The 23,205-nt window shown below is 40.1% G+C and overlaps 1 protein-coding gene across 3 annotated transcripts; it reads right to left on the bottom strand.

Annotated features, from left to right (window-relative positions):
- Positions 1 to 3,034: 3,034 nt before the first annotated feature.
- Positions 3,035 to 18,849, bottom strand: FUNDC1 (FUN14 domain containing 1). 3 transcript variants are annotated; one of them, XM_042810604.1, is made up of 5 exons: positions 18,769 to 18,849; positions 16,710 to 16,866; positions 14,800 to 14,944; positions 6,554 to 6,682; positions 3,035 to 4,891 (listed from the first exon to the last, which is right to left on the bottom strand). In XM_042810604.1, exons 1-5 carry the CDS (start codon positions 18,797 to 18,799, stop codon positions 4,814 to 4,816), a joined length of 540 nt encoding a protein of 179 aa, XP_042666538.1. In that variant the 5' UTR covers positions 18,800 to 18,849; the 3' UTR covers positions 3,035 to 4,813. The 3 variants fall into 3 exon arrangements, with proteins under 3 accessions (XP_042666538.1, XP_042666540.1, XP_042666539.1); XM_042810606.1 differs by having other exon boundaries at positions 14,800 to 14,875; XM_042810605.1 differs by lacking the exon at positions 18,769 to 18,849 and adding an exon at positions 18,396 to 18,504.
- Positions 18,850 to 23,205: the final 4,356 nt, after the last annotated feature.

The raw sequence follows: 23,205 nt of genomic DNA, 5'->3' as shown, positions 1-23,205 counted from the left end.
GAAAACAGACTGCATTTTACTTCAAGGAAGTAAGCCATTCCACTAAAAGTCATACCAGATATATCAGTTCTTAATTCTCTGTGTGCCATGAGTGCACGTGGGCAAGCATATGTAGATAACCTCTTGTGGTGATGAAAGTCCAAAGTGTTTATGTTGAACAGGAATTGTATGGCTCAATAATCATTAATTTCCTTTGTGGATACTGACATAGTTTATGAAGAATTTTTATACTATGCAGAGAAAACATGCAGAAAGGTTTTCCTTTATAGCTTAAGGCTGATCCTTCCTTCCTTCCTCCCTTCCTTCCTTCCTTCCTTCCTTCCTTCCTTCCTTCCTTCCTTCCTTCCTTCCTTCCTTCCTTCCTTCCTTCCTTCCTTCCTTCCTTCCTTCCTTCCTTCCTTCCTTCCTCCTGGAGCATTTCCACAAGCAGCATATTTAACTACTTAGCAACAATTTAAAGCAAACTTTGAGATGAGAACCCGGTGTCTTCCCACACTTGTACAAAAGCTGAGGAACATCCACAGGACAGAATCACAGGATCATTAAGGTTGGAAAAGATCTCTAAGATCACACAGTCCAACCACCAGCCCATTCCCACCATTCCCACTGCCCACGTCCCTCAGTGCCACATCCACACGATTCTTGAACACCTCCAGGGATGGTGACTTCACCACCTCCCCAGGCACCCTGTGCCACTGCCTCACTGATCTTTCTGAGAACAAACAGTTCCTAATAGTCAACCCTAACCTCCCCTGAATGCACCAACAGAGGAGACCAGGTCTTTGTGCCAGAGAACCTGGCTTGGTGGGCTGGGTACTGCTCAAGGGAGTGGGAGAAGTTTCTCAGGAAGGAGGAACTTTCCTTGAGCTCTAACCCAGAGCTGTCAGCTGGCAGTCCAGGGGCTGTGTCAGTTGCAGGGTTTATTCCTCAGCTGGTGCTTTTTCACAGACTACATGCTATGTATGTTATGAAGCATGCACAGGCACCAATTTTAAATTACAGAATTGACTTCTTCAGCTTATTCTGTACACATCCCCCTTTTTAAGACCTTACGACAAATGAACATAGAACGCAGCTGTCTCAGTCTGGCTGATAAAACAAAAACAGCCTTCAAAGCCTTAGCCAAATTCTGTCCACTTAAAGTTCAGTAATAAAATCGCAATGATTTTGACCAAGCAGTCATATTACTTTAAATTAAAACCTGATGTTGCTTTAACTAAAATAATTTTTAAAATTAGATCATGTCATTAAGATAATGCAAAATGAATAGATGATTTATAATCAAGCTCTTCCAAAACTCATTATTCAGTAAACTTTCAACAGATGTTCACTGCATCGCAGAGGGATACGTGGCATGCCTTGGTGAATCATTTAGCTGCATGTTCAATTCTGAAGTGACTGATAACAACTGCTTGAGGCAAAAAGATATACAAACTGCAAAAGCGAAGGCAGAAAAACCACTAGAATGATTTTATCTTGAACTTCATCAAGCAGTATTAGCTATGGCCAGAGAAACAAGATTTTGCTTTTTCCTCTTTAAATGTAACCGAGCACTCCTGTGATGTACGTGAACATTGCTCCATCTTTCTTTGAATGGAGCCTGCTTCTTTGTTTCAGCAGCACACAGTGGAAACATTTTCCATTCCTTTGTGAACACATCTCTCTCTGGTGGGTTCACGTTTATTCCCCTGAGTTTTCCTATAGTTTTCCACCTGCACAACCAGAAGCACAAAAACGCTGGTCTACCCCTTCACTAATCTACGTTTTTCTTAAAACAATCCTTCCTGATTGTCTGCTTCTTAAAATGAATGATCTCTTTTTCCCCTAAAATGGTCTTATAAAATATTTTTTCTTCAGTCTTTGTTTCACTCTCTTCTGAATCTTCTTCACCTCCATGAGGCTTTGTCAGAGAGGATAACAGCAACTCTGAAATCATTCCAAGGAGGACTGTACCACCAGAACATCAAACTGCTGTTATGTTCCACTCCATTTTTGAGGGGCCATCACCTTTTTTTTTTGGCTGTAAAATTACAGAGAATTCAGCTGTATACAGGGACACACAAGTCCTTAGTCTGAGCTGACACACAATAGACACTTCTTTTATGTTTTATTTCTTCATGTTTATTGCTACTCCATCACCTGCTCTACTGGCATTTGTGGTACTCCTCATCACCAATCCAGACCCGAGGAACAGCAAAGAACTTTGCAAATACTGCAGTGCCAGCAGCCATTATTTTCCTCAAGCCATTAATGCATTACGTAAGGCCAATTCTTATACAAACCACCAGCCTCCAATGTGCAATTACACCATTTCTCCATTATTTTGTCTTTCAGCCAATTTCACATCTACCACAGTATAATGCTTCTTATTCCAAAGGCTTTGAAAAAAATAAGAAAAAAATATACAAATCTAGTTCAATCATGTAGTTTTTTATTCACTGAGAACCTCAGATAACAGCAATAGGATAGCAAAACATTCCTCAGCAGAAATTGGGCTTACAGACTGCTATGAAAGTTATTTTAAATTCTGCTTTTAACTATGAAGCACATTCCTTGGTCACAGCAGCCTTTTCAGAAAGGACTCTACAATACGTTCCCTTGAAATCCTTCTGTGTCATAGAATGCTTTTTAAATGCTCGTCTATAGGTCTATGTATTGGGGTAGTCACTTCAGTCTCAGATCCCTCCAAAACATCCAGGCTCCCCCCAGCCAGTCTGTGTGATGTGCACCACTTGGCTGCAGGTAACTCTTGAGATGCCAAAATCCATTAACTGCATCAGCAGAAAACAATACAGTGATCACCTTCCCAACATTGCTTGGATTGAATACTAAGGAAAAGACACTTTCACACCGTGCTATTTTCGTCATTCGTTAATCCCAGATGAGCTGGCCTTCTCTGGGCTTCTCCCTTCCAATAAACTGCAACAATTTGTACATTGCTGTAGAAATTTGCCTTCTGAAAACTAAAAACCTTCAGATGTTAACATTATTTGTGGTTGTGTTCGCTAGTGTTTCTTTTCTTTTTTTTTTTTCCTTTTCTTGTGGGGTTTGTTTGTTTGTTTTCTTTGTGTTTTAATATCCACAAAGTCTTCAAGAGGTTTTAGCTTAACTAAATCCTTAAGCACGGCAGGCATGCATGACGTGCTTCAGAACTTACCCTGGCCAGATGCATAGATGTGAAGTTAACCTACAGTACAGACCTCTGAAGTCCACAGTTGCCCTAATCTAAATATATGTTAGCTTACAACAGCCAAGGCCTTTCTTGTACAGTCCACTGGATGGATGTTCGTCACATGTCTTACATGCCAGAAGTTCACATTCAGCCATCAGATGGCTAATGCATCACTACCACAGTTCAAACATTTAACTGAGAACCCAGCACAACCTGCACGAGGCAGGCTCAGTTTCACATTAACTTGTTGGTAGAATATTTAAGCAGAAAAAAACAGGGCCTTGGGTAAAAGGTTCACAAGCCTGAAATGCAGAAACATGTACAAAGTACGTGTTTGGATTCCCAACTTCTTGAAGATAATCTTGCAACAAATTACCTAAACCACTTTAAAACCCTGCTTCAGAATTAATTTTCCAGCCTTTCTACAGCTATGCTTCCAATCTCCTTTAGAGTCTGCCTCCCGCTTTGATCTGTCAAAGATGGAGAACAACCACATCCAGCAGTTCCATTTGCTTTGCCAGACTTCAGAAGAAATAGGCACTCTTCCAATAGGCTGACTGAACCCAATCTGTACCCTAGCTTCTCCATAGCTGACACTCTGGGAACTGGAAGTCAGATTTTAAAAAAAGTCTATGTTGGGCAGAACATAGTGGCAATAGAGGTGAATATGAAAGTCAGCATCATCTCCAATTTCACTTCCAGCTAAAACGGACTGCAGGAGAAGCCTTGGGTTTATTCAAGGTACATCATGATGACGTGATACCAAGCCCTGAGAAGTACTAACCCTGCAAAGTGCTCATACCAGAAGCTTCAGCACTTCATTTCACCATCTACTCATGTCTGAAATGACCTCCACAGTTTACTGAGTATGAAACAATTAAGCATCAGATCATTGCGGAGTCTGCATTTGCAACAATTTGCACCACAATTTTATCGATGAGTTTATCCATGTCTGCACATCTGGGAAAAACAACGTAGACATGCACTTAGAACAGGAATCGCAGGTAACTTGCAAATATTCGTACCAGATGCCCACAGGCTATGAAATGAGACATTCTCTATGCATACAACGGCCAGAGTCAAAGTTAATTTTCACCTTTAATGAGCTCATGATTCTTTGTTATTTAATACTCCATAAAAAGAGTATTACAGATTTAAAGATTATTGCAGTGACTTTGAAGAACACAGCCAGCCATCAGGCTGGAACTACAGTATCATATACATTATGCAGTCATTGATACTATCTACTACAGCATGAAGAAAAATACTTTGAAAATAAACAGTATTTACTTGCAAACATAGAAATGGAGCTTTCTTTCTTACAATATGGTTACATACCTATATTCCAAGAATAACATTTTAAAAATGCTAGATCTTGAAAGGTCATAGATAAAAAGTCATGATGACGATGAACCAGTTTTGCCCCAAAATGCTTTTAATGAGCACGCTGCAGTTTTTCAGCAAATCCTAGTTTTGCCAAGCTTCAAGAGGCAGAAGCCTAAAATGTAAAAGCTTCCAAGTTGTCTACCTAGTCCTCTCATCTTGCTCTGGAGGGCCCAGTGATCCACACTGCTTTCTGACAGCGTGTCACCACAACTGTTCTTAGATGCGAATGCCATCACGAAGAGATGGTTCAGATCCTTACGATGCAAGGCCCAACAAAAAGCCTCCAACAAATCCACTGGAGACCACGATGTTCTGTTTGATAAATTCTGTTGACTGAGAAGAAAAACAGCATGTGTCAAGAACTGAGCCCATTGTGTCTGACTGTAGCATTTAATACTTTCATCACAACTGCCTGGAACAAGCATAGTGAAACTGAGAGGGTGGTTACTAACAGGTTTGAAAACACATACAGTTAGGTGGCAACTTCTGGCAACAATGGAGTGAAAACTGACTCCAGACTGAGTTTAACAATACGTTTACAATACAGGTAGCATTTGGAGAGTTTAACTACTAAGCAATTCTCTATTCTCTAAGCAATACTATTCATGGAATAGTAATTCCATGTCAATGCCACTCTTCTTATTAAAACCAGGGAGTTGTTTTACAAACCTGGCAAAAAAACCCAAACATATATGAGTACTATCATCATTTCAATTTAAATCACACACATACAAAAAAAGTTAGTATAAAATTAATGTTCTTTTGGAAGACAGAGGCACTGGAAAACAATATACTTCACTCCATGTGAGCTAATTTCTTAGCAATTAATCCTACAAAAACCACATGTTTTTTACAAGATTTCATGAAGTAATCACTGAATACAGCATATATCGAACAGATGCCATTTCATAAACCCTTCACTTTGAACACTTCAAATTAGCAGCTAGTACACAATTAGAAAAAAAAAAAAAAAGTGATGTAATTTGAAAAAGGGAAACAAGCCACCATGTCCTGCCCATTTCTGCTGTGAAATGGAAACAGGCTAAGCTATCTGGGGTACAGAAAAAGCCAGAAAATCACCTCTCTTGAATTTCCACTCCAAACCCACATTAAAATGGATGATAATTTTTAGCAACCTAACTGTAATGCCATCAGATTAAATATGAGACATAAAAGCTCCTTAATTACATTGCTCAACGTGGCTGCTTGTTTCATGGCTGTCTGCAGCACATTCCAGGTCAGGAATCACAGCTGCAGAGAAAAAAACTTGCAGCACCTATATGGCATTTGAAAAAGTACTAGAACATGCCAAATTTTTTTTTGTGTGTGTGTGTGTGTGTGTGAAAGACAGAAAGATATAAAGGCTCTTTGAAGGACAAGAGAAAATGGCCTCAGTGACACTGATCAGAAAGAATTCACCTCTTTTCAACATAGCATGTAACAGATTTTGAAGACAGACACTCTTCACACATGAAAATGAGATTGAGAAAAAAAATACAACTCATTGCAAAATACTTATTGTTTGTCACCAGGAAGAGAGGTCAGTTTTGTCTAAACAAAGAATTTGTGATCAGTGGATTAAGCCTAAACCCTTTTTTTTTTTTTTTTTAAATTATTTTTTGGTATTTGAAGCTACCGTGTTTTAACCATACACCCTCAACTTTCCACAGTATCTTGAGCCAAGAACGTGCAGAGACTAACTGGCAAAGCCAACAGGAGCCCCTACATCACACCTAAGTTAATAGTTAATACTAAGCTAATTTATTCTACACATCATTGTGTGATAATAATGTAAAAGTGAACAAAATACCTAACTAAATAAGAAAGCACACACCAAAAACTTTTAATAAGGTGTACACCCTGGTGCCTTCCCATGATAATCAGAACTACGTGGTGCAAAACCAAGGAACTATTTTCTACTGAGCACGACATGCAGGGGAAGATAAAAAAAAAAACAAAACTGGCTGGCAAGAAAGTGCATCACCACAGACTTACCTCTTCAATTAGAGTATTGATTTCAGGTGCTGCCTTATTTGCACGCTTTTTTAACTGTTTTTTTGCCTTGTTTACATCTTTCTCAACTCTCTTCCAGTCAACTTGTACATATCCACTATGACTAGCGATCTAGGAAAATAAACTGTAGTTAGTACTGTTCTAATTCACATTTTCTGAATCAGAATATGCTAGCTTTGTGCTTACAAAATTTGCTTGTATTGTTTAAATATTGTTTTCTGCTTTTTTTTTTTTTTTGAATTATAGATAAAGGAAAAGACATTCCTCAAATTACAACAGGCACTCCAAACACTAACATCTTCTTGCCGTAAGAGCAACTGAAAATGAGCAAGTAATTGCAAAGTTCAACAGACAGTTAATTTTACCAATTTTCTATTGTTTGCTTATAAAAACCTTCATTTTTTTTTCCTTCAGCTCTCCATGAAACTTTAATTGCAAGAATAGGAAAGTAAAGTAAATTTATAGGACAAAAATTATTTTAAAAGCAAGTTCCATTTTAGCTTCTCTCAAAATTGTGGAATTCTAACTTGTGACAGCATATTTGTGGCTAGTAAGAATCACACTTGGAAATAATGAGAACTATTATCTTACATCATTTAAACTGTCTAACAAATAAGTATTTGAAAATAAAATTCTACCAAACAGAGACTGTAAGCAGAAAAAATGAAACACAAAAACTGCAAATGCTGTGACATGAGTTAGCTGTGAGGTTCCATAGTGCATTCAATCATCATCCCAAACTTTCTCTTATTCAGATTTAGTCCTGAAAAAGGGAAAATGTTCTGCTACTCAGCTGTCAGTCCTCTCAAGTTTTCTCAAAACAATTCAGAAAATACATATTTAAATGCTTATAACAGCATAGCCTAAAAACCAGGCAATTACTGCATATTCTAGGTACAGTTAAAATAATTTTTAAAAAAACCTCATCAGCTGGAAAAAGAGGAAAATCAAAACTAAGGATTACTCTCAGAGCATTCTCATGGAGGAGCAGGCCACCTGTGGCTTGGACAGATGCACTCTTTGCTGGGTAAAGAACTTGCTGGGTAAAAAGGACTTTGCTGGGTAAAGAATGGCTGGATGGCTGGGCTGAGTGGTGCTGAATGGAGCTAAACCCAGCTGGTGACCGGTCATGAGTGGTGTTCCCTGGGGGCCAGCACTGGGGCCTGTCCTGTTCAGTACCTTTACTGATTACTTGGACAAGGGGATTGAGTGCACACTCAGTAAGTTTGCAGATGGCACCAAGCTGGGAGGAAGCGTCAACCTGCCTGGGGGAAGGAAGGCCCTACAGAGGGATCTGACTGAATTGCAGGGCTGAAGCCAATGGGATGAGGTTCAACAAGACCCAGTGCCACATCCTGCGCTTTGGCCACAATAACAGGCAGTGCTACAGGCTTGGGGCAGAGTGGCTGGAAGACTGTTTGAAAGAAATGGACCTGGGAGTATTGGCTGACAGCTAAACACGAGCCAGCAGTGTGCCCAGAAAGGCCACCAGCATCCTGGCTTGTACCAGAAAAAGTGTTGCCAAAAGGAGCAGGGAAGTGATCATCCCTCTGTACACAGGTCAGGTGAGGCCATACCTTGAGTGCTGTGCTCAGTTTTGAACCCCACAGTACAAGAAAGACATTGAGGCCCTTGAGTGAGTCCAGAGAAGGGCAATAAAGCTGTGAGGGATCTGGAGCACAAGTCTGACAGGGAGCAGCTGAAGGAACTGGGATTGTTCAGATGAGAGGAGGCTCAGGGGAGAACTTATTGCTCTCTACAATCACCTGAACACAGATTGTGATGAGATGGGGGCTGGCTCTTCTCCCATGTAAAACAGTGATAAGAGGGAATAGCCTCAAGTTGTGCCAGAGGAAAGAGACAGAAAGAGCAGAAAGAGCAGTGCGGCAATGCACAGGCTGTCCAGGGAGGTGTGGATTCCCCACCTCTGGAGGTGTCCACAAAATGTTTAGATGTTGTACTGAGGCACATGGTTTAATGGCAAAATACTGGTGGCAGGTGGACAGATGGACTGAATGATATTGGAGGTCTTTTTCAACCCTGATGATTCTATGATTCCACGATTTTAACTGCTGAGACCAATAAACATAGACCACTACCTTTAAAGATAAATGACTTACACAGAAACCAGTTCACAGAGAGCGAGATTTCTCAGACACTTTCCAAGGCCATGTTTATCAAATTCATGTAATTTACGTAAAAATATTCTATCCAAATGATACAATTCACATAGAATGAAATCATGTAGGACAAGTATTTAAGTATACAATATATTAAGCTTGGGATATCTTAGAATATAAAAAATCCATTAGCCTTGCCTGTCTAATGGAAAACCAATTTATGCATACAGGTGCAGGTGTTGTGTTGCTAATTAAGGACTACCTATTTAGCATGAAGACACAAAAGAGGTTTTAAACCGCACTGTGTTGCACATTCAGTGACTGGAAGACAAACTAAGGAAAAAAAACAAATAACAACAACAAGAAAATGCTGAGGTGGAGGCTAGTTTTTTTTACCATAAGAATTTGAAGGAGGCCTGATTGTTGAAATGGCTCTTCTAACTCATAAATTAAAAAACTAAGCATGGACTTACATAAAGTTCAACACCATGCAAGAAATGCAAGCAAATACATTAGAAGCAGAATATAAACACAAGGCCTTAAAGGAAACAACCTATCATCAGGTCTAGTCTAATTAGCTCAGCTATCCAGAGTACAGGCATAAGGCAGAAGTTTTTAATTAAGCTTACTTTAGTTAATAATTAGAGCTAACATTTTTGTCAGAACTCCAGTTTACACAACAATAGTCATATTATATATATATTTATTTCTCCCTGAACTCAGGAGCAGAGATTTGAAGTTCTGCTTTTGAATCTTTGTATGTATCTATGTAGCCAATAGCTCAATGTCTTGGTGGAGGCTGGTAACAAATTGGCGTCCCCCCCAGGGGTTCATCTTGGGATTGGTACTCTTTAACATCTTCATCTATGACATACATCATAGCACTGAATGCACCCTCAGTAAAGTTTGCTGATGACACCAAGCTGAGTGGCACGGTAGGCACAGAAGAAGGAAGAGGTGCTGCTCTGACGAACCTTGACAAACTTGAAATGTGGACCCACGTGAACCTAACGGGGTTCAACAAAACAAAGTACAAGGTCTTGCACTTGGGTTGAGGTAATCCCAGTTATGCACACAGACTGGGAGAAGAACTGCTTGAGAGTAGCCCTGTGGAGAAGGACTTAGGGATCCCTGCTGATGAAAAACTTTAAATGAGCAAGTCTGTGCTTACAGTCTGTAAAACCAATGGTATCCTGGGTTCCATCGTAAGAGGAGTGGCCAGCAGGATGAGGGAAGTGGTTGCCCCTCTACTCTGCATTTGTGAGGCCCCATCTAGAGTACTGTGTCTAGGTCTGGGGCTCCCAAAACAGAAAAGATGTGGAGCTGTTGCAGTGGGTGCAGAGGAGGGCCACTAAGATGATCCAAAGGCTGGAGCACCTCTCCCATTAAGACAGGCTGAAGGAACTGAACTTGTTAAGCTTGAAGAGAAGGCTGCAGGGAAATCATGGCCTTCCAACTAAAGGGAATTTATAAATATGAGGGAAATCAACTTTTTAAACTGGCAGACAGTAATAGGGCAAGGGGAGATGGTTTTAAACTAAAAGAAGGGAGATTTAGATTAGATGTCAAGGGGAAGTTCTTTACTGAGAGAGTGGTGAGGTGCTGGCACAGGCTGGCCAGACAGACCATGGATGCCCCATCCCTGGACGTGTTTAAAGCCAAGGTGGGTGGAGCCCTGGACAACAATCTAGTGCTTGACCTAGCAGCTGTCAACCTTGCCCATGGCAAGGGGGTTGGATCTTGATGATCCTTGAGGTCTCTTCTAACCCAAGCTCTTCCACGATTCTATGAAATAAGTAATAGAAGATAATGCTTTAAATATAAAATGTATAAATATGTGTTTTGAATACAAAATGTATAGATGTGAGGAAAAAGCTCTGTACTTCATTGCAGTGATAGTCAGAGCCTGCGTCACATCTACTTTGGCTGCAGTCCTACTAATCCCTAAATTTGTATATAAATCCCTGTATTTGTATATAATAATTTGTATATAACCACAGAAACAACCTCAGTAAAGCCAAATGTTGGTGAAATTGACTTTTATTTTTAAATCCTAATTCATCATAGAAGAAGATACTATCTTACAGGCAAGGTTCCTACAATACGCATATAAATACAAATTCTTACAGTTCTCTACTATTTTCAAAGCCAGTCCCTAAGATAATGGAGATAAAGTATTAATGTTCTATTATCATCATCTTCACACATACATACCTATGTGACTAAGAACGTATGTACATGCATATGTAACTCATACTAATAGATTATTTTTTTAAAAGATCTTCCAGAAACTACTGGAAAAAAAAAAAAGTATTTTCTAAAAAGATGATTAAAAATACATCAGTGCAAGATTATTAAAACTACCCGTATCTCTAGACTAATTGAAGGGAGCAGAGAATCTAAAGGGAAGATCTCATTTTGGGGATGATACTGGATAGGTATGCAAGTAATCTGTTACCATGAACCATCATTAAGAGTAATGAGAAAATGATGTGCAAGAGCAAAAAAATGTGTATAGTAAGATGGGACAGCAGGATGGGAAGATTTGATTTCCTCAAAAGCACAATTTTCCTCATACTAAAGAAGCCTAGCCAAGCCCAGAAGCTCCCTGCAAGCTGCATGTTCTCAGCTTCTTGCTGTATTTATACAGGCAAGCAACCCTCACTGCTCTTGACAAGTTTCCAGAATAGACCTGATGAACCTCTAGCTTTGATACACAAAGATAAGGAGGGACTGAGAAATGATATTCCAGATGCTGCATTTTCAGCCACCATCCAACTGGCACAACAAATGCAAAACTGAATGCAGCTCTGTTATCAAGTCTCCAATTCAAAAGCACACTGCCCTCTCCTCGCTTCACTGCAGCCCCACAGCATCATCAGAGCGTGGCATCAACTTCTCTCTGCACAAAGTATAGCCAAGGGTAGCTTATGGTTTGTTTTGTTGTGTTATTATTCTGTTTCTTATTTTTCCTAAGTTAAAAAATTATTTAACAAATATTTGAAGTCAATTTATCATATTAATGGAATGACACAAAATATATCACTGAAAACACAGACAAATACATCATTTTATGATTAAGTCAGTCAACGCAAAATGGAAGAGGTGGCAGTTAATGTGTTGAGTGCAGAGCAAAAAGCATTACTAAGGATGCAGGAATTTAAAAACATAGATCAGGCACTTGTTAAGAATTATAGTTTTAAGTAATTTATTAGAGCAGAACGACATGGAGTTCATACTTCTCTGCTCTGTAGGATCTCACTGAACTGTACACTACATAACCAAAAGTTGGAGAAGGCAAATCCCTTAGGTTAGTATTTGAGTTGAGAAATTATGTTTTCCTTAGTACAGTGCACAGACATTGATTCATAACCAGCATACATGAAGAATCACATCTCTTAAAAAATAAATAGTTAAATGATCAAATTAAGCTGTTAAAAGAATCAGCAAAAAGATGTGATAACAGGTCTTAATTACAAAAACAAAGGCAAATTCCTTAATCTCATTTTTATTCTCCACAAACTAATTTTAAATCTTAATTAAGACTGAAAAAAACGTATGGATCATATACAAAAAACTGAGAAGCCTTTTTGCTTCTTGTATAAACTGACACTTTCACTGCTTTTAGTTTCATACTAGATTTGTTCAGATAACATCACGTGCTGGAAAAAAAAGAACCACCCTTTTTAAATTTCAGGACTGAGACATTTTAGTGAATGGGCTTTACCCAAGAATGTTGCCTTCTGTAGTTCTTGTTTGAGCAGGTAATTACAATGTCAATATTGCAATCAGAAGCTTAACTGAAATCTGCAGCTTCAGAAAAGTGCAGAGATAAAAAGGAAGTTTCTAGTCACGTGCTGAAGTGTTCCTCTGCCCAGTCAGGGGAAGTGCTGAACATACATTCAAAACGAAATTAACATCACAATGTGTGATCTTTAAATGAAAAAATTAAAGACTACAGAAATGTAATTATACCATGGAATTTATGACTCAGCTTTCAAAATGCAAAATGCTTTGAACTGAAATGAAAAAGCAAGGCATTTATTTTGAATCCTTCCAAGAAAATCTGATCTTCCTTAATTAAAGATATAGACTAGATTCAAAATATGCAGCTTATTTTTTCCCCTTGGCTAATATTCCTTTTCAGATACACCGTAAATGAGATCAACTATGAAATCAGACACTCAAACAAATGGCAAACCAATTTAGTGTACAGACAGCTCCCTAAGCTTCGCAGTTCAACAAGCAGAACACTGCATAAGTAATAAGTTTCAAGCAATTTCTATTCTATCTACAGGTTTTAACTTCCCAGCTTCCTGTAGCAAGAAGCACTAACGCAGGGACCTGCAGGCAATGTTCTGCCTACTGCTCCTGGCTTCCAGGCCTCTCTGTTCAGCAGACTCTACAGTCATATTTAGATAAATACTGATATTTAACGAGTTAAGACCAACAGCACGCTGTATGGGAAGAGAGATTCTGATATTTAACTTGGTGGAAAAGAACAATGAGTGCTTTCAAGATTCACTGACTATATATAAATTATATAAAATTTAAATATTCTCTCATGACGCAGAACTACACGTTGTGGGCTGAACAACTGAGGGGTTTTCAGATTGGTTCATTTGCTGCCATTGCATGTTTTGCCAATAGATGTACACCTGTGTGCTCCTAAACCCCTTCTGATTCAATACACTTGTTAAATTCATTCCCTGTGTTTAGGTACAAGCCCAATAACCAAGGCTTTCCAGGATATTTAAACAGGTCAGTCATGCACCATGATGAAAGAGAACAAATAATACCATGAAGCTTCATATCAGAAGTGTTTCTCTTTGACTCCTTACATTGTTGTTGATGCTTGCTTTGAATAATTCAAAGTCAAGTAAATTGAAGATAACTGAAAGTAACTGAGTAATTGAAAACTACGTATGTTCTGTACTTACTGAAAACAAGCTAAACCAAACAGTTTGAAAAGCATACATACTCATATGGAATGGGATGCAGTGTTTATGTTTAACAAGGAAAAAAAAAAAAGAAGAAGAAAAAAAAAGGATGGTCATGAAAGAAGGAACTCATGCAACCATGACATCTTGTTGCATTACACAGTAGGAATGACAAGTCCTACACAGACTGTCCCGATCAACAGCTGGATATAACAGCCAGATCTAACAGCCATTGCCACCAAGGCAGCAAATAAAAGTGGGATGGCTTTTTCAGTAACATTCCAGGGCTGTGTTGGCAAGAATAAAAAGAAACTATTTTTAATGCTCTGTCTAAAAAATAAAAAATATAAAAATAGTGTATTATTTGAATGAACCCAAGCAGGCACCAGTCTATTTCCTCATTTAAAGAAAAAAGACAAGCCCACAAAGATGTGAAAAATGCTAGTAAAGTTAAAAGTTACTACTAGGCATCTCACAGAAGGACATGTGAAATTCTCCTTCACTTAAAGCCTTTTCATTTATTTGAAGGTTTTTGGGCAATACATATTAGGGCAATCCTCCCCTAATACAGTATCTGATGAAAAATGTAAATGGTTACACTAGATGACACCATAAGATTTTTAGACTTGAAATTTAGTTGAACAGAGGAATGCAATGAAGCTATCAGACTTTCAGAGGTTTAGTGAAAAAGCTAGTGAAGAAATCTTAGGGAGAAAAAGGAAAAGCACGGCTTTATAACTGGACCAGAGTACATCTTCCAAGTGACTGCCAATGCAGCCCAGTTTTCTCAAAGCACTGATAGAATTTAAAGATCTATTTTAAATAAATACAGCTTACATACCCTATCTCTCTAAGCATAGGTTTAAAGGAAATACCTCTAATCTGAAAATGTTGAATCACATACAGCATCAATTTCTCTACAGAGGTTTCTTCTGGCTTAACACAAATTATGGTACAGGATGGAATAAATTCTGGTTTAGCACTTTTTTTTTCTTTGTTTCTTTTGCACACAGTTTCCCATCTGAAATCAAGTTGTGGATTGGTAACACGAAAAAGATGAAGTAGATAAGAAGCCTTCCTAATTAAATTTTACCCAGCAGCTGAGTTTTTTTCCTACTGATTAAGTAAATAATGTTTGCCAACTTATAAAGCATGAAATTCTACATACTTGAAGCAGAAGAAAGCCACCACCTACTGCAGTTGCTGCAAGCTTTCCGACTTTCTGGAACAAAAATCCCGCACACCTTAGGAGAACAAAACAAAAAGCCAGTCCAATGAAGTTGTCTGCTGAACAATGCTGCAGTCCAAAATTCCTGACGGCGACAATTACCATTACGTTTTTCGTTTAACAAAGCAAGCGTATCATTTCACATTTATAAAACTTCAGATCAGAATATTTAATACAAGCAATGTTTAATGACTAATGCCCAAGGCAAAACAACATGAGCAATGGTTGCTAGTTTATGGCTGCCCAGTGGCCCCTTTAAGCTAAGCTTGAGATCTCCAGGCTTCGTGTATACATAAAAGCTGCACGCTGCTACTGAATACAACACTTTAATAAAGCACAATATAGTAATATAAATGTGCCATTATAACTATTCCCAAGTGTTAGGTTAATATATTTTACTATTGTTTATTCAGCTACACAATCTATAGCTTACATCCCAGCTAAAAAGAAGTTACAAACCTACAACAAGAGCTAAAAGCTGGTGGAAAAACAGGAGGATGAGACAGGGAAGGGTGCTCTCTTGAGAGATGGCATTTTTAATGGTCTATTTTTAATGGATCAAGGCAACTAGCAATTCAGAAATTCATTCTAAATGTGCCCCCATTAAATGGGGACCAGCAGAGATACCAGTATAAGAGAACAGTTTTGGGAGAAAGGTGCCTATGGAGGTTATCCCCTCTAGTTCCCAAACTGGGCCAACTGCAAAGCCAAAGCGAAACTCAAGCTCCAAGCAGAATGTGGTTGCTTGGGGTCCCACATCCTACTCCATGAGGTGTAGGATATTTCCAAGGCTGACAGTCCATGACCTCAGCAGGCACATCCTCTGGGGTATGTTCTGCTCCTCCTAATCTCACACACTGGATTATTATTATAATATATATATATATTTTAACTCTGTATATGACTATTTGCATACAAAACACACACATACGTATATACACATACACAGATACTGAAATACAGTTTCCACATCTTTCAATTAGCCATTTTTATGGATGCCAGACCCCATTAACTAGAAATTTCCTAGAAATTTCAGAGTTTGTGTATATACATCTGCAGAAGTTATTTTAGAGGTAAATCAAACACTAGATTCAAAGCTCAGCCTACATTCCCTATGCAGTACTAAACATATACATAATCATTTCATTTTTAACCTATTTCACTTTCCAAAGCTCGCTTTCTGTGCAACCATAACGTTGCGTGCTACTGAACACTACTGCAGAAAACAAAAACTAGTCAAGTACCTTTCACTAATAACACATACCTTGACTTAAAGACTGTGGCCCCATTCTGCAATTTCTATTCTCATATACACTGTCTGCCTGTCACCATAAATTATTTTAGCATAGCTATGTTGTAGTAGCTGCTCTCATGTTAAGAGAAGAGACACCATTAAGCTGTTCAAAATGGCTCCAGTTAAATTTAGGGCAACAAAGACATCGCTTTAAAATGAGGCCCACAAAGATATGTTCCGACACACATTCCTGTCTTCATTTCTGTCACCAATAAAATACACCTTAGCCATAGTATCACAACTAAGCCTCTAAATCTACACTAGTAAGTAAATCTGCTTTTCCACAGAAGTAAAAATTGCATGCAGTAGATTTCCATTTACTCCTAAAAACTTCTAGAGTTCTGCTATTTCTTCAAATCCTTTTTGCAATAGCTGGTATGAGTTCCCTTAAGTAACTGGTGTGTTTTACTACAGAATGACCTTAGAATGAGGAGAGAGTGATAAAGGGAAGTCTGTTAAGACAAAATACATGTATATGCTTCAAACAGCCTTGGAAATAGCTCTTCAAAATACAGTTAAGAGGCCCAGTGCAGTTATGAAAGTAACGTTCCCTCACCAGCCAGTCACTCCACCCATCACAATCTGCGTAGCTACAGAGTATTTTTCTACAATTGGTCCTGAATTCCGGCCAAACAAACGATTCCACCAATGGTGACGCCTTGCATATTCTGTTAGATCCAACACTTCATAGGAATCATCATCGCTTTCGTGTTCTAAAAAAGAATGAAGAAGAAAGGAAATAAGTTATTTTCTTAATTACACAGTGCACTAATGTTCTATCAAAAAAACCAAACCAAACCAACCCACCAACAAAGAAGCAAACATTAGCAGAACCATATATGGCATTTAAAGCTAACAGAATAGCTTTAAATGCCATATAAGGTCCAGAGGCTAACAGAGCAAATTACTTTAAGATTTTATGTCATTAAGCTTCAATACAAGACGACAGCAAAGGTATAATCCCTAAAATCCATGCCTGGCACAGAAGAACAGGAATCCCTCTGTTCAAGTGGAGGAACTAAGGCACCACATGAAGCTAGCAGGCAGCTGGTTGAATTAAAACACAAAAAAAAAAAAAAAAAAAAAAGAGGAAGTCCTCCCTGCTCCTCCTCCAGGTCTGGCTGACCTGCAGAACACCTTGCTGCAGGATGCTGCAGGTACCAAAAGCTGACTGTGGACTCCAAGTAACAACAGAATAAATTAAAGGTTTTTTTTTTTAAAAAAAAAAAAAAAAAAATAAAGTCATCAAGGGCTATCAGACAAAGGCAACAACCAAAGCTGATGAGGTCCTGAGTAGAAGATCAAAAGAAACACTTTGAGAAACCATCTCAACAAGCCTACCCTGTTATTCTTTCTTACTTCATTTTGGAGCTAATGGCTTTCACGTGTACGGCTTTTATATGACACAGTACAATTGCAGTGATAATCTTATGCCATTTGCAACACATCTAACATAAGAGAAAGCACAGGCTTTTCTTTTCCATAGTCCAAAGTTCTGAAAGACCGAGAATTCCCAACCTTGTGGGAATTCACAGCAGCTTGACTAATTAGCCAAGAACAGGCACTTGAGTTCCTGTTCTGTAACAGATGAAATAAATGAAGCTAGGAATTCAATTAAGTTCTGCAATTTCTGTATAATTCTGTCAACGTTTCCAAACTAGGCCTCCTACAACTTCAAATTAAACATCGTAAACACCACTTCCATTCAAACATCAAAGGGAATAGATGGTCTACTTTCTTAAAGGAACGTTTTAAAAACGTATCATAGTTCTCTATGGATATATACAGGAATTAAAATCTGGTTCAGTTATGAATACCTAAGGTGAAACTCAGCTCGGCAACAATGCTGAGACATCAGTAAGAGAAGCCACATTACTACCTGGAATCTTAATAACTGGGGATGTAAGCATTCTGTCAGGATGCTGGCAGTCTATTTTTAATGCTACTAATTGTGACTGAAGTGCTAAGAACGCAGGCAATACACACGCAGGTATGAATTCTTTCCCTCCCTGCTCCCAGTTACTGAAACACAAATAATTGGAGCCATAATGTTAAAAGTTGCTACGGAAGGTTCTTTCCAGCTTTCAAGTGCTGATGGTTCACGAGCAGGTAACACGATATTAATAACGTAGGGGCAGCATTAAGCCACAGCTCACACGAATAACGCGTTCTATGGCCAACAGCGCTGCCTGATGATGCCCCGCTGATACACGACCTTCTCTGTACGTGACATTAAGCTCACCCTTCGCAGCCATACAACTGTTAGCAGTTCAAACCCACGCGCCTCAGCACCGGCGCACGAACACAGCAGGTGACGGGGATGCCGAGGACGCCGCTCCCGTTCCCACAGCGCGCCGAGACTATCCCGCGCGGACCCCACGGCCGCGCATCGAGGAATTCCCCCCGACATCCCGCTTTCGGGCCGCCCTTCGCCCCGCCCACAGGGCCGGCGATAACCCGGGGACGGGAGGAACGTGTGCGGGCCGAAGCACCAGCGATCCTCGCCGGCTCCCGGCACAGAGGGGCAAAGGCCGCTCTCGGCCCCCAGCGCAAGGCCGGCTGCCGGGCCTCCGCCCCTTCCCCGCGAGTGGCCGGGTCCCCGGGAGCGGACTGACCTGGGGCACTGCGCGGCCTCCGCGCCGCCATGTTGGCTGCTGTTGACGGCGGAGCTGGGCCCGAAGCCGCGCCGCTCCACCCCCCGCGGCCGCTCTGCGCTGCTGGCGGCCGTCCCCTATGCGGCCGCGCGGTGGTAGCGCGCATGCGCCCGCCGTCCTTGGCACCCGAGCGGGCAGCGGGGCGTGAGATGACGTCACAGGCAGCGAGGGTCTCCGCGGCCCGAGGGATTGTGGGGGATGTAGTTCTGCCAGGAGGGCGGCCATTTGGGCCTAGGGGTCTCTCGGCGTGGGGTTCTCAGCTGCCCGTATCCTTCCTCTCCAGTCAGGAGTTAAAGTGAGGGGGCCTAGTACAGGAGCCTTCCGATGGCACATTGCAGCTGGAGGCCTGCGTCCCTTGGCAGGTCCCTTTGGCATTGTGTGGTCAAAATGGTTCCACCCCCCATAGCAGTCCCTCTTTGTACCAGGTCTGCTGCTTGGGCAAGGCCTCTGTGGTGGTCTTTTCAACCTTAATGATTTTATGATTCTATGGTAAGTAGTCATAGAATCATAGAATCACAAGGTTGGAAACGACCTACTTCTAGTCCAGCCGCCCTCCCATCACCATTGCTACCACAAGCACTACACCATGTCTCGTGGCTCCTCATCCAGGTGCCTCTTGAACACTGCCAGGAACAGTGATTGCACCACCTCCCTGGGCAGAAAGAAATCTCAGAAGAGTTCTCATTGTGAAGCAGTGGCAATAGTCTTTGCAGCTGGCACAAGAAGCAGCTCTGGCTTTCTGTACGCAACACAGACTTCCTAAAATACACATCTTATTGTCATAGGTATTAGACATCCCATAAAAATTAACAACTGCAAAAAGAACACAAAATGCCATCTCCTTAAATAACAAAGATTAAGTAAATGTGGGCTGAGAAAGAAGTGAAATTGAGAATCATTTGAACCTCAATTTACTCCTTCCTTCAGTGCAAAGTTGGGTGCTAATGATGTTTGCTGAGTGAGAAGCCACACAATGTTATTTTATTGCTTTTTATTATTTTTTTATTCTGTGCAGTTCTGTACAATCTTTATACTAATAATATAGAAGTAGATGGCCTGGTAAGTATGGTTTCAGGAACTTTGTGGTAATATAAACATCTAGAAAGTAAAGGAGTTCAAGTGTTATAAATAATAACATTGGAAACTTCCTATTTAAAGATGGTTATAGGCTCTGATTTGGGTTCTTGTGCTTCCAATACACATTTTCTTCAAAACTGTATAACTGCCAATTATAATTAAAAAACCCTACATTTTCCCTTGTTGTAAAGTTTGTTTTTTTTTTTTTAATGGAGACAAATCTCTTAACATGTGAACGAAACACTTGAGATTCTAATTAACTTCTTGATTATACCAGCCTTAACAGACACAAAAAGAATAGAAAAACAAATTCTACATGAAGGTACTTCTTAAACCATCACTGGGACTGAAGATAGCATATAAAATAGTGGCTTGCATATTAACTGATTTTTATTACAAATGTTTGCCATTGTGATGACCAGGTAATGGTGTGCCAGAGAGAGCTGGGGATTATACAATTTTCCTGGAATTCGTAAGAGCGAATACACAGAAGTAGAAAAGGAACTGTCACTTTTCCCTGAATTAAAAAGTTTCTGATGCAGCTGCTCAGTACTCAGAACAAAGCCCCACTGAATATTATTTGGTAGATGGTGGAAACAAACATTCCACTTAAGATTTTCAATAAATCTATTTCTGTGTAGAACACAAACATGTCTGACAATTTGTTTTGACAGACAACTAACATCTTTGTACTGTTCAGGTTTAAGCACACACTTTTTTTTGTTGTTGATGATGTTATTTGATTGAATTCCTGATCAATAATGAAAAGCTTTTTGGCTTTTATTCCTAAATGAATTAAAATCTTTTTTTTCTTTTTTTTTTTTTTCTAACATTAGCAGGCTGTTGAAAGAAGAGTTTGGAGTATGTTGTGCTGTTGTGCAGTTCTTATAATTAGCAATGAAAAGCTGCATGCTAACAAAAGTAAAAAAACGCTGCCTTTTTTCTCCTTTCATGAAGCCAAGACTGGACATGGCAGAAATGTTTTCTTTACCTAGATATTTTGAGTCTTCCTCACTCTTGTTCTGAGTTCATCCCTGAGTCTATGCATTCATGATGCTGATTCCCATTGCAGATGATCTGAACGAGAACAGAGAAGGCACTTGGACTAACACAGACTTATTGGCTGTTTTCACTTTCACAAGTGTTGATGCAGTTGCAAACCCTACAGCAGTTTGTATGTCTGGCTTTCAGGGAGATCCCATAAGATTTTTACGAGTATTTACTCTTCTACCTCAGTGCGCCCTATGTAGCTCCTGCAACCTTCTGTTTCCCTTGTTCCTTATGTAAACAGGGCTGTAGAAGAAATTTTCAGTATGGTTGTCATAACCAGCTTTAAACCTTTTGTGTCTCATCCCATGCTTTGACATTTCTTGTCCAGTGCCTGACAGACAATCTTAAGCCTGTGCAAGAATTACAAAGAATGTCAGATGCCTTTCTGGCAAAGGAGGAAAGCAGAAGATTAATCTGGGATTGCATGAGCATGCTGGCTTTTTTTCTAATTTCTGTTGTTCAAATTCTTAATATTTGTTTTCACACTTTTTAAATAAACATGCAGGAGCAGTTCTCAAATAACTTTCCTTATGTTTGTACGATTTTGCTATTTTCCCATCAGAGTTAAGAGAGTTATATGATCAATACTTTTTTAAAGATTAGTATTAGCAACTGCATTGTATTCCGCATGCAACTTTTGTTTGCATGAGCTTGGAGACTGAAACTAGTCTAGAAGCACTGTCCGCTTGTTGAGTTTGTCTTATTAAACACATCAGTGTACCTTGACAAACAGCTGAATTTGGTGTGAAGCTTAGGTGTCATCTTGTTATGTATCTGTTATCTGTGTATTCATCTCATGCTGCCTGCCCTGGGAGGTGGTGGAGTCACTGCACCCAGAACTGTTCAGAAAATGAGGAGATGTGGCACTGAGGGACATGGTTAGTGGATGTGGTGCTGGTGGGTTGATTATTGGGCTAGATCTTCCAGGTTGTTTCCAGAATTAATGTTTCTATGATTTTAAGTTAGCTGCCCAACTACAACATCAAACCTAATGCCACCATCACGAGGTCCCTCTGACCATGATGCTCACCCTGCTTCTTCGTAACAACAGCCACATCTGCATGCTTCTCTTGGCCATGCCCCTTACTACTGTACTTTAGGATACCCACACATCATACCAGGTGCATTCATGCTGCCTGTTTCACAAGCCTTTGCAGCACTTTTTGCATGACCTTCCTTGCATTTGTTTTGTATCCCACTTGCATGTACCACACAAGCACACCAGGCAGCTTCACATCCTTTTGCCTATTCTTGCTGTGTCATGGCCAGGTAACAAGACGAAAGGAAGGATTTGGGAAAGCAGCCAGAATAAGACTTTTCAGCAGGTTGGGTATTCTGGTACCTCTTTTCTGGGGACAGGATGCACCCAATTCCCATCACAGGAAATTGACAGCTGTGGTGGGAAGGTGTCAACTGTGGAAGGTGCTAGAGGCCTCCTGCAGCAATGAGCAGGGTGCTTGGTTCTGCCAAGTCCTCAGACAGTGAGACGATGTAGGGTGGCTGCTGAGCCTGCCATATGGCGGCACAGAGTCTGCTGGCACTGCCTGTGGGATCAGCTTGATGCCAGTATGGACAATGCCATCAGGGTTACTCTTGCCTCCTGCAAACGTCACAATCTGTGCAAAGACAGGCAAATCTCATGGTTCCAGCAATTCAGTGTGCTTTGGAGGGCTTCTGGCCAGCACCCATGCGATGTTTCTGTAATCATCTTAGACCTTCCTGAGATCACATATTATTCATGCTCAGAAGCTGTATAATCCCCTTTCCCCCTGAAATCCAGTCAAATTAAATGCTCATAGGTGCATTCTTCAAGCTAACTGCAGGGAACAATTTTTCAAAGAAAGTTAAGCAGTTTAAACTCTGGCCACATTTTGAGTTCACCTTTAAAGTCTCTTCAGAAGCAAAGCGTTTCCTCGGAGCATAAGGAGGATCAAAAGAAAAAAAAAATCCTTCATTGCTCTATACTTCCTGGCTGCAAGTTCAACCTGTGTATTCATCGTTTGACCAAGCACCTGTAACAGGTAACTTCACTGTCACAGCTTGTGAGAGAACATACATGAGATACTGAGCTTGCAAATAATAAAAAACCCCACAACACAACAACCAACTCAAGGAGTAAAAGACAGTGGAGAGCCCCTAACCTTCAGACACTTCAGTGGCTCCAGGCACTGGAGGAGGGGATGATGACTCTTCTGCAACCAGGTGGTTTTTGGAGCAGAAGTAAATGCTTCCATGAGGAGTTATCCCAGCTCTTGATGACTTGGCAGAGCA

This window comes from Centrocercus urophasianus, unplaced genomic scaffold (genome assembly GCF_019232065.1).
Source record: "Centrocercus urophasianus isolate 14NV4802_14NV808 unplaced genomic scaffold, USGS_Curo_1.0 seq_12, whole genome shotgun sequence".
Lineage (NCBI taxonomy): Eukaryota > Metazoa > Chordata > Aves > Galliformes > Phasianidae > Centrocercus > Centrocercus urophasianus.
Note: the sequence above shows the minus strand (reverse complement) of the source record. Positions and strands in the feature narration are given on the sequence as shown.

What these genes read in the sequence shown, in the direction of transcription:
- FUNDC1 (XM_042810604.1), bottom strand. Translation starts at nt 18,799, where the DNA reads ATGGCGGCGCGGAGGCCGCGCAGTGCCCCAG. An exon ending in ATGGGTGGAGTGACTGGCTG is followed by an intron (nt 14,945 to 16,709) that starts GTGAGGGAACGT and finishes TGTCGCCGTCAG; the next exon opens with GAATTTTGGACTGCAGCATT. An exon ending in TCAATACTCTAATTGAAGAG is followed by an intron (nt 4,892 to 6,553) that starts GTAAGTCTGTGG and finishes TTTTCTTCTCAG; the next exon opens with TCAACAGAATTTATCAAACA.